At 41.3% G+C, this 12,232-nt stretch overlaps 1 protein-coding gene across 1 annotated transcript in view; it reads left to right on the top strand.

The window, feature by feature from the left end:
* Positions 1 to 12,232, top strand: part of SPECC1L (sperm antigen with calponin homology and coiled-coil domains 1 like) — a 179,185-nt gene that overhangs the window by 73,444 nt on the left and 93,509 nt on the right. The window contains exons 3-5 of the mRNA XM_023508838.1: positions 3,079 to 3,094; positions 4,643 to 6,327; positions 8,289 to 8,496. Coding sequence (XP_023364606.1) covers positions 3,079 to 3,094; positions 4,643 to 6,327; positions 8,289 to 8,496 — 1,909 coding nt within the window. The remainder of the gene's footprint in view (positions 1 to 3,078; positions 3,095 to 4,642; positions 6,328 to 8,288; positions 8,497 to 12,232) is intronic.

Below are 12,232 nucleotides of genomic sequence, written 5' to 3'. Positions count from 1 at the left end.
ACATACACAAAAGTGGATAGATTGATATTTTAATCCCATGTGCACCTCACCATCCCTTACCCTTACTGTTTTGAAGAACATTCCAGGTATCATATCATTTCATCCTTTAATATTTTAATATCTTCGAAAGATAAGAATTCTTTCAAGAATGTTATCACAATATTGTTAACAGTCCTTAAAATAACTAATAATCATTTCTTAAATTATAAATTATTCATTAACTATTTACATTTCCAATAGTTTCATAAAATTCTTTTTTTACTGTCTATTTGGAATAGGATTCATGTGGGTCAGTGGGTAATATATAATAGTTGGCTGTTATGTCTGTAAAGTCTTCTTTTTTAAAATCTGTGTGTTTACCCCTATTGTTGCAATGTAATTTTTGTAGAAAATGATTGTTTGGACCTGTAGAATTTCTGAAGATCTGATTTTAATGTTATAACATCCCATGATGCCCTCAACCATTATCCTCTGTCCTCTCTGGGTATTTTTAGTGACAGCATCTTGCTTTCTCACCCAGGCAGGATACGGTGGTGTAGTCATAGCTCACTGCACCCTCGAACTCTTGGGCTCAAGTGTACCTCCTGCCTTGGCCTCTTAAAGTGCCAAGACTATAGGCGTGAGCCGCTGTGCCCTCTCTGATTATTGTAAATGGCATTGGATCTAGGCCTTGTGGGGCAGGTTCAGGTTCTCTCGCCTTTTTTTTTTTTTTTTGTAGTTGTTGGCTGGGGCTGGGTTTGAACCCACCACCTCTGATATATGGGGCCGGTGGCCTACTCCTTTGAGCCACAGGTGCCACCCAGTTCTCTCACTTTTTAAAACAAGACTCCTTGATAAGTGGTAGCGTTTTTATCCATCAGGAAGCACTTTGCTTCTGGTTATTTCTCTTTGAATGATATTAGTGGCTGGGTGTGGTGGCTCACACCTGTAATCCCAGCACTTTGGGAGACTGAGAGAACTTGGATAACATGTGAGGTCCTATCTTTACAAAACATATTAAAAATCAGCTGGGCATGGTGGTGCATACCTGTAGTCTCAGCTACTCTAGAGGTTGGGGCAGGAGGAGGATATCTTGAGCCCAAGAGTTTGAGGTTGTGTTGGGCAATGATGAGTCCACCACACTCTAGCCTGGGTGATAAAGTGAGATTCTGTCTCAAAAGAAAAAGAAAAAAAATTAAAAGAACAATATTAGCAGCTTCTGATGATCAGTAGCTAGATCTATTCATTCCAATTTTCCCATTTTTCTTTATTTGGTAGTAGCTGTTTGGTTTTAGATTTGATGGAATTGATAGATTACTTCATCTTTTAGTATGGGGAATGATGTTATCATATTTTACTTCTTACACTTATAGAAAAAACTTTAGAACTTCCAGTAAACAGGGCAGTGCCTGTGGCTCAGTGAGTAGGGCATCAACCCCATATACCGAGGGTGGCAGGTTCAAACCTGACCCCAGCCAAACTGCAACTAAAAAATAGCCAGGCGTTGTGGCGGGTGCCTGTAGTCCCAGCTACTTGGGAGGCTGAGGCAGGAGAATCAGCTAGCCCAAGAGCTGAAGGTTGCTGTGAGCTGTGACCATATAGCACTCTACCAAGGGCGGCAAAGTAAGACTCTATCTCTAAAAAAACCAAACAGACAGACAAAAAAAACTTCAAGTAAACATAAGATCATGAAAGCAGATTGGCAGAAATTGTAGCAGGTCCTCTTCTGTCATCATTCTTGAGGCTCGTAGGCCCTCTTGTGTGTTAGACTTTGCTAGTGCAGGTAATTTTACCTGCTGTTTGTTTTACTGTGGCTTTCTTGCAGATTCCTCCTTCATCCCACATGGCCCACTGTTAATTATATTGGTGTGGTATGATTAACAAGAGGGAGTAGATAAGTCCTTGCTCTGTGCTTTATAGGCATTTTTCACTTTATCCTCATTCTAGCCCTATGAGGTAGGGACTGTTAGTGTTCAAGTTTCAGGAGTGGGAAAACTTGAGTACCTTGCCCAAGGCCGTGTATTCATTTACTCAGTAAATATTGAGGACCCATTTTAAACCAGGCCTGGTGGTGGAGCAAGATCTTTTACTCCAAGGCTGGTGTCATCACCCATTGAACACTCTAGCTTTGTGTGGTAGGAAGGAAATTAAACGCTCTTGCCATTTGCATTTCTTCCTATTTCTGCCTTTAGAATTGTACTTGGACAGATCCCTTGTTATTTGCATAAGGGTTCTTTCCCGTCAATGCCGCCTCACCTCAGCATTTAGTTCTCACCTCCCTGGCTTGGTTGCCCCAGTGTGGCTTTGTGTGTCTGGGTTACTTGGCCCGGGATGTCGTAACAAAATAACACAGAAGTTTATTCTCTTCTAATTCTGGAGGTTGGACGTCTGAGCAAGGTGTCAGCAGGTTTGTTTTCTCCTGAGGTCTTTGTTTTTAACTCGCAGATAGCTATCTCCCTGTGTCTTCACAGGGTTGTCCCTCTGTGTGTCCTAATCTCGAATAAGGACACCACCCACCCCATGACCTCCTTTGCTTTAATTACTTCTTTAACTAATTACGTATTTCCAGATGTACTCACCTTTGAGGTTTGGAGATTAGGGTTTCAACACCGGACCTTTGGGGGCACAGTTCAGCCTAGAGCAGTGGTTCTCAACCGTCCTAATGCCGGGAAGTATTTTCACTGTTACAGAGGGGTCGTGACCCACAGGTTGAGAATCGCTGGCTAGAGCAGCCTCTGTTCCACCTTTGGTCCTCCCTGTGACTTTCCTAGGGCAGGTTTCTTTCAGTGTGTCAGTTTGCTGGTCTTTACCTCTGATTATTCTGTTTACTCACACTGCTAAAGACTTTTTTCTTTGTGTCCTCTCCCTCTCCCTCTCCTCTTGGGCATGAAGTCCTTTCCCTCATGATTGGCTTTTTCTCCATTTGACTTTTAGACATGCACAGATTTTTCCTGTTTTGGAGAGGTTTTTCATTTAGATGAGATGGTACCATTTACAGAAATGAGGAAAGGAATTTTTTGGGGAACAGTTATGCCATCCTTTTCCATTTCTGGCCTCTGTATGCAGTTGCGTCTCCTAATCCTGTTACTTCTGCCTTAGTCGTCCATCATGACGAGTTCGACGTTCCTTCCCCCTTCTTACTGTGGGCCTCTCTCACTGTGCTTGCTCCCCTTCCCCTGTTCCTTTTCTCTTGCCTGCCGCCTTCCTCATATGTTCCACTCAGTGTCCTCCAGCTTCATTTTCTTAAAAATGCTCTTTTCTTCCTCTTTCTTCCCTGTTTAAGAATGTTTATTGACTTGCTGTGACTCACTGAATTCTGCCTCATGTTGGGGATCCATGTAAACATTCCCTGCAGCTTCCTTAACCATGTAACTGACCCTCCTTTCCATGTGCTCTGCTCACTCCTGCTCCCTTGTCCTTGTCTATGTGCGGTCAGTGGGCATTCCCTTGTTCCCTCCGCTTCTCCACACCTGCTGTGTTAGTGGTTCTCTTCCTATATCAACAAGACCCTTCACTCCCTTATCCCCCACCACATAAACATGCTTTAACATTTCGACCATGTGAGTTGTGTTTAACTTAACGCTAGTTTTGAGCCAGGGGCCTCATGAAGCATATATAATTCACATCTCCTTGACCTGTCTTGACCTAATAAAACACCAAGGCCCCAAGGGAAAACATTGTTTTTTCCTACTGTAGCAGTTAATGTGTTGATTACATTAGTGATTGGATCCAGATCTTACTTTCTCAACTAAAAAAAAATCCTTACATATTTATGGGTATTAAAACATATTCCTGTTTTTTATAATATTAAACAGATGGTCATGTTGATTTCACAGATTTAAAATTCATTAATGTGATCTGTGCAGTGTATTCAATTGATGCATCATCCTTTAACATTAACATTTCATTGTTTTTAATGTGTAGAGAGGCGGTATGACATACCGAGTAAATTGTAAATTCTGCCTGGGTTCGAATGTTGGCTCATCCGTTTATTACCTGTGGGATGTTGGCAAATTATTTAACATCTCTGTGTCTGAGTTTCTTCATCTGTAAAACAGGGTGATAATAGCTCCTACCTCAGCGTTTAATGAGGCTTGTATAAATTAAGGTATGTGAAGTGTTAATTTGTGTGGAGTAAGTGCTAGATATGTGTTTGCTGTTGTTATTACTATAATCATTACTATTTATGTGGCATTCTATGGTATGAAAACTTTGTGCATTTACTTTGGTCGTAATTTTTTGTTTTGTAGAGGTAGTTTAGATTTTTGGTTTGTCCTGAGGCTGCTTTTTCCTTCTTGCCCAGCTATGGTTTCCCCCTCACCGTCTATTCGCAGTTAGATTGCCCCTGCCTGGCTAGTCCTAGAGTCAGCCTCACCTATCTTGCCCTAGAATGTTATGCTCCTTGGCCAACTGCTTAAAGCCCTGGTTTTGGAATTTGAGTTGATGTATGTAATTAAACAGCTTTACTGCGATATAATTCACATTTTATAAAATTTACCCTTTTAAAGTAATAAAGTAAATAACTTCTTTTTCATTGACAGTGAATTACCTGGTTTTGAGGAAACTGAATTTTAAAGTAACAGACTCTAAGGCAAGATTATTACAGGTCTAAATCTACATGTAGATCCTAGAGTCTGTCTTTCAGTCTGGGCATGAACTACAGATGCCTTTTTATTGCTGATATTTTTGCCTTACGTTCTTTGTTTCAAACATGTAGGCACAAGTTCTTCCACCAAGCGGAACACTTCTGCAGGTAATAAAGACTCCAGTTCTTCTAGAGAACGATTACGTGAACGTACCCGACTAAACCAGAGCAAAAAACTGCCTTCTGCAGGTCAGGGAGCTAATGACGTGGCATTGGCTAAACGTTCCCGCAGTCGCACTGCTACAGAGTGTGACATTCGGATGAGCAAGTCTAAGTCGGACAATCAGATCAGTGATAAAGCTGCTTTGGAAGCCAAAGTGAAGGATCTTCTCACACTGGCAAAAACCAAAGACGTGGAAATCTTACATTTGAGAAATGAACTCCGAGACATGCGTGCACAGCTGGGCATTAATGAGGACCAGGCTGAAGGCGATGAGAGATCTGAGAAGGAAACTATCACTGCTCACCAGCCAACCGACGTGGAGTCCACTTTATTGCAGCTGCAGGACCAGAATACTGCCATCCGAGAAGAACTTAACCAGTTGAAAAATGAAAACAGAATGTTAAAGGACAGGTTGAATGCATTGGGCTTTTCCCTAGAACAGAGGTTAGACAATTCTGAAAAACTGTTTGGCTATCAGTCCCTGAGCCCAGAAATCACCCCTGGTAACCAGAGTGATGGAGGAGGAACTCTGACTTCTTCAGTAGAAGGCTCTGCCCCTGGCTCAGTGGAGGATCTCTTGAGTCAGGATGAGAACACGCTGATGGACCATCAGCACAGTAACTCTATGGACAATCTGGACAGTGAGTGCAGTGAGGTTTACCAACCCCTCACGTCCAGCGATGATGCGCTGGACGCACCATCCTCTTCAGAGTCAGAAGGCATCCCCAGCATAGAGCGCTCCCGAAAGGGAAGCAGCGGGAACGCAAGTGAGGTGTCTGTTGCTTGCTTGACAGAACGGATACACCAAATGGAAGAGAACCAGCACAGTACAAGTGAGGAGCTTCAGGCAACTCTGCAAGAGCTAGCTGATCTACAGCAGATCACCCAGGAGCTGAACAGTGAGAATGAAAGACTTGGGGAGGAGAAGGTTATCCTCATGGAGTCTTTATGTCAGCAGAGCGATAAGTTGGAGCACTTCAGCCGACAGATCGAGTACTTCCGCTCCCTTCTAGATGAGCATCACATTTCTTACGTCATAGATGAAGATGTAAAAAGTGGACGCTATATGGAATTAGAACAACGTTACATGGACCTAGCTGAGAACGCCCGTTTTGAACGAGAGCAGCTTCTTGGCGTCCAGCAACATTTAAGCAATACTTTGAAAATGGCAGAACAAGATAACAAGGAAGCTCAAGAAATGATAGGGGCACTCAAAGAACGCAGTCATCATATGGAGCGGATTATAGAGTCTGAGCAGAAGGGGAAAGCAGCCTTAGCAGCCACATTGGAAGAATACAAAGCCACGGTGGCCAGTGACCAGATAGAGATGAACCGCCTGAAGGCCCAGCTGGAGAATGAAAAGCAGAAAGTGGCAGAGTTGTACTCTATCCACAACTCTCGAGACAAATCCGATATTCAGGATCTCCTGGAGAGTGTCAGGCTGGACAAAGAAAAAGCAGAGACTTTGGCTAGTAGCCTGCAGGAAGATCTGGCTCACACCCGAAATGATGCTAATCGATTGCAAGACACCATTGCTAAGGTATTGTTTGAGTAGATTAGAACTCTAGATCAGCGTTTGCCAGCTGCTGTGCACAGTGCACTTACTGAATTATACCAGGATCACTTATTTGCTGTGTTATTAGCTTTTAAAAAAACCTGATATTTGTTAAAGCTCGATAACAGTTTGCTTTTATTGGAATGGAGTGAAAAGCATTCTTATACTGTCACTTTCACTCAATTGTATTTCATTACTGTTTCCTTGCCTGTGTGAGGATGTGGCTTGAGTTAAAACTAATACTACAATATGTCCCTGGTTGTGGCTTTGCTCATGGAGCAGGTCATGTAATTTTACTTCCTCCATCTCTAATATATTTTGGTATAAGATAGATGGAAAGCCAGTATTCTTGTTTGTAGGATCAGCAACACCTGTTACTTCTGATCCTACAGTCCTTCTAGGGTTTTTGTTTGTTTGGTTGTTTTTTTCAGAGATAGTCTTATTTTGTCTCCCTGGCTAGAGTTCAGTGGTATCATTATTGCTCACTATGACCTCCGACTCCTGGGCTTGGGTGGTCTCCTGCCTGAGCATCCCAAGTACTTCCCAGTGTACGGGTGTGCGCCATCATGTTTGGCCAGTTTTTCTATTTTTTGTAGAGGCAAGGTCTTGGTCTTGGTCAGGCTGGTCTTAAACTCCTGCCTCAGCCTTCAAAAGTGCTAGGATTCTAAGTATGAACCACCACACCTGGCCCTGTTGTAGTTTTTAAAATAGAACTCTATTTTTTTTTTTTTGAGACAGAGCCTCAAGCTGTCCCCCTGGCTAGAGTACTGACATCACAGCTCACAGCAACCTCCAACTCCTGGGCTCAAGCGGGTTTCCTGCCTCTGCCTCCCAAGTAGCTGGGGCCACAGGCGCCTGCCACAATGCCCGCCTATTTTTTGGTTGCAGCCATTATTGTTGTTTGGCGGGCCCGGGTTGAATTCGAACCCACCACCTTAGGTGTATGTGGCTGGCACCTTAGCCACTTGAGCCATAGGCGCCGAGCCTAAAATAGAACTCTGTTGTGTGTGAAAAGTAATTTAGGAGTATACAGACTTCTGTTTTTTAGAGTTCTATGATTTGTTGTTGGCAGGGACCTTGGAGATGATTGGTCCAACCCTCTTGTTTTATGTACGTGTAGTGTAACAGTGAGGGCTCTGCTGGAACCGCTGCCCAAGGTTTCTAGCATTCTGGCTGGGACCTGTGCCCTTTGTGGTTATGGAAGAAGTGTTTGTTTCTATGAGTTATCTAATTAATTCTGTCCCACATTTTACTTATTTCTTGTTTTAGTGCAGTGATTTTTAAAGAAAGAAATTCCAGTATATCTTTAGCTAAAATTTAGATAGTTTAGACATTATTATTATTATTTTTTTTTTGCAGTTTTTGGCCAGGACTGGGTTTGAACGCGTCACCTCTGGCAGTGCCCTACTCCTTTGAGCCACAGCACCACCCTAATTTTTTTTTTTTTATGATCACTTTTATAGATATAGTTTAGGAGATGTGTGTTATTTATTGGTGTGTGTATTGAGGGAGCATTATAAGCTAATCTTCTACAAAGATACTGTTGGAGCATATTTTTATGTTTCAGTTTTCAATTTGATATTGAAATTGTCACAAATAAGACATCATTTTTGTAGGAGAGCCTGCTAATTATCAATCAAAAGCTCATACTTTCAGTCTAAACTTTGGAGAAGGGAGAATTTCCAAAATTTTCTCATAAATAATCTGGTTAAATTCAGTGACATGTCGGTGTGATTTTAGTCAGTGATAAGCAACAGTTTATGCTTAAACATATTACATAAGGCTTCTATCATTATAGAGTACTTGTTTATACTTTTTAACAGTTACTACAGAAATGTGTAGCACCTCACAGAGAGCTTCCAATTGAAACAGTGTGTACCTTAGTTCTAGAATTTATCTTAGAACAATTCCTATTTTCCTAAATCTCCATCATCAATTTTATATAGGTAGAAGATGAATACCGAGCTTTCCAAGAAGAAGCTAAGAAACAAATTGAAGATTTGAATATGACATTAGAGAAAGTAAGATCAGAACTGGAAGAAAAAGAGACAGAAAGGAGCGACATGAAAGAAACTATCTTTGAACTTGAAGATGAAGTAGAACAACATCGAGCTGTGAAACTTCATGACAACCTCATTATTTCTGATTTAGAGAGTAAGTAATGAGAGGACTTTTCATTCATTTTTCTCCTCCTCTTTTAAACATGTGAGAATAGTTTGCATTTAGTAATAAATGAAAATTACTAATTCTGTATGTAGTCCAAAGGCAGTAGTAGCACAGTTAGCTTGCAGGAGTAAGCGTATGGTGAAAGTGTAACTCACACATTAGTTGATCATCTGGTTTGGACTGCTGTGTTTTGTTCCTAAAGAGGAATTGTTAAATAGAAGCAATTTCTTTCAAATTGTGCCTACCGGCTTGACGCCTGTGGCTCAAACGGCTAAGGCGCCAGCCACATACACCTAAGGTGGCGGGTTTGAATCCCCAGCCCGGGCCCGCCAAACAACAATGATGGCTGCAACCAAAAAAAAAAAAATGGCCAGGCATTGTGGCGGGTGCCTGTAGTCCCAGCTACTTGGGAGGCTGAGGCAGGAGACTCGCTTGAGCGCAGGAGTTGGAGGTTGTTGTGAGCTGTGATGCGATGCTATGGCACTCTACCCAGGGGGATAGCTTGAGGCTCCGTCTAAAAAAAAAAAATTTGTGCCTACCTAAGGAAAATAATTTAAGTGAAAAACTAATGGTGATCTTATTAAATGACATTTGTTATTTACTCACAGTGATTGCAAGTGAGACCAAAAAATATTGATCCTGAAAAAGTTTAAGCCCAAGTCACAGGTTTGTTTTTTTTTTTTTTTTAAATTTGTCTGAGTTTCCTTCTTACTATGAAGGTTTTTTGTGTGTGTGTGTTTGAGACAGTGTCTCACTCTGTCGCCTTAGGTAGAGTGGTATGATGTCATAGTTCACAGCAACTTCAAACTCTTGGGCTCAAGCAATTCCCCTTGAGTCTCAGACTCCAGAGTAGCTGGGATTACAAGTGCCTGCCACAAGGCCTGGCTAGTTTTTCTATTTTCTGTAGAGATGAGGTCTTGTTCTTGCTCAGGTTGGTCTCGAACTCCTGAGCTCAAACGATTCACCTACCTCAGCCTCCCAGAGTGCTGGGATTATAGGTTTGAGCCACTACACTTTGCCTGAAAATTTTTATAATATGGAATTGAAACTCAGGTTTTAAGTTTGTTTTTATGTTGAACTTTAAAAACAAAAATTTATTTTCTGATTATTTTAGAATTACAAAAAGTTGTGAAAATAGTAAAAGCATTTCTATATAGAAATTGTTATGAGGGGCGGCACCCAAAGCTCAGTGGGTAGGACATTGGCCACATACACCCAGGCTGGCTGATTTGAACCCAGCCCAGTCCAGCTAAACAATAATGACAACTGTAACAGCAACAACAACAGAAAATAGCCAGACATTGTGGTGGGTGTCTATAGTCCTAGCTACTTTGGAAGCTGAGGTGAGAGAATCACTTAAGCCCTAGAGTTTGAGGTTGCTGTGAGCTGTGATGCCTTAGCACTCTGCTAAGGGCGACATAGACTCTGTCTCCAAAAAAAAAGATAAAAAGAAATTGTGATGAGGTCTGCACTGGCCCTTTGCCTATTTAAAAAAAAAGAAATTGTAATAAGGAATAGGATATTTGTATGACCTTAAAATGTCTTCCTATAGATTTTTTATTTGTTGCAAGTGAAGAAGAAAAATAAATATAATTATACAGTGGACAGATTGGGCAACACTGACCCGGTGATCATATGAGGGACAGAGGCACACAGATATCAGACACAACATCAGCTTGGCCATATTTTGACTGAGGCATAACTTCAGTTAATCCAAAAAACAAGGACTGTTCTACTGAAAGCAGAAGTTTGAGGTGTGCTGTCATTCTCACAGATGCCAGTGTCATAAAAGGCAAAGGCTGTCAAAATGCTCCAAATTAAAGGAAGCTAAGGAGACGTGATAATTAAATGTAATACTTACACCTGAACAGGTCCAGCACGTCATAGAGAAAATACTATAAAGAACATTACCACAAAATTTGAATATGTTTGGTAGATGAGATAAAGGTATCATATCAGTGTATAAATTTATGAAGTTGATTACTGTGTTTATGTAAGAGAATATCCCTGTTCTTTAGTGCCACACACTGAATATTTAGGAGCAAAGGGACATGATGTATGTGCTCAACTGATTTTGGAAAAAAATTAGAGATAAAGATAGAGAGACAGCAGCAAATAAAACAAATGGGTAAAATGTTAACAATAGTCAAATCCAGATAAAAGGGTATATGTATGATTCTTGTATTATTTTTGTATCTTTTTGAAAGTTTTGAAATTATTTTCAAATAATACATTACAAATTATGATTTTTTTATATAGCTCCTAAAATATATATTCTTCTTCTAGATAACATAAATGTTAACACATTTTAAGTTGTAACACCCTTTTGTGTGGCCTAGGCCTTTTTTGAGGCAGTGGGCACAACTTCTAAAACTTTTGGTTCCTGCTCCTGTTCCTTTGGTCACTACCAGTTTGTTAGTGAGTCATTCTGGCAGGCAGATGAATTGAGCCAGCATCAAGCCAGGTCTCACGTACTGAGGCTGCATAGGCAGGGAGGTTTGGACCGTTGCCAGGGTCCTTGGGTTATTTGCCAGAGTCCCTCAATGTTTTTTTGGTTTTTTGGTTTTTTTTTTGAGACACAGTCTCACTTTGTGTTGTGGTATCACAGCTCACAGCAATCTCATCCTCTTGGGCTTAAGCCATTCTCTTGCCTCAGCCTCCTGAGTAGCTGGGACTACAGGCATATGCCACAACACTTGGTCGTTTTTAGAGACATGGTCTCACTCTTGCTCAGGTTGGTCTCGAACTTGTGAGCTCAAGCAGTCTACCCGCCTCAGTCCCCCAGAGTACTAGGATTACAGGTGTGAGCCATGCGCCAGTCCTCCGGGTGTCTTGCAGTGTTTCTGAGCTCTAGCTGACTCGGCATCTGTAGATTGACTCTGAGGTTTTCTTGACCAGTCTGAGGCCTTCATATACTAAAGCATACAAACTATGGGGCTGTGTCTTTCAGAGAAGATGATAATTTGTCACAGAGATGAAGTTTCTCATCTAAAGTTTAAAAAGAAATATTTTAGTTCAAACATTTGTACTTAATTTATGTTTTTACTTGAGGGGGGTGTCTAATTCTGCTTCCTAAATCTAAGAAGTTCTAAAATTTTCAGATTAACTTGGAGGTTCAGTGTACTTTCCTGTCTGGGTATTACGGGTAATAATACCCTTTTTTCTTAGAAACTTTTGTTTTGAATGTGGAAAGAACGACACCTTGTGGTAATTGAGCCAAAAGCTAGAAAAATGTTAGATGATCAGGATTGTTGGAACAAAATTTGACAAATCATTATAGTAACATTATGTGGAATTTGCTTAGAAATTGATAGAAAATTAACTATGTAGCTTCTTTCCTCAATTCTTCTTCTTTTTTTGGCGAGGGCAGGGAGACAGAGTCTCACTCTGTTGCCTTGGGTATAGTGCTGTGGTGTCACAGCTCACAGCAACTTCAAACTCTTGGGCTCAAGTAGTCCTTTTGCCTCAGTCTCCCAAGTAGCTAGGACTACAGGTGCCTGCCACAAGGCCTAGCTATTTTTTTTTGTTGTTGTTGTAGTTGTCATTGTTGTTTGGGAGGCCTGGGCCGGGATCAAATACTCCAGTCCTGGTGTATGTGGCCGGCGCCTTAACCACTAAGCTACAGGTGCTGAGCCTCTCCTCAATTCTTTGAAATGAAAAGTTCAAATACACAAGTTGTGTTGAAGGACTGATACAGTTAGCATCCTCTGTCTGTGTTTGACGC

This window comes from Otolemur garnettii, unplaced genomic scaffold, assembly GCF_000181295.1.
Source record: "Otolemur garnettii isolate 467f Iridium unplaced genomic scaffold, OtoGar3 scaffold00281, whole genome shotgun sequence".
NCBI classification, from domain to species: domain Eukaryota; kingdom Metazoa; phylum Chordata; class Mammalia; order Primates; family Galagidae; genus Otolemur; species Otolemur garnettii.
This window is presented reverse-complemented; position numbering and strand designations above follow the sequence as displayed.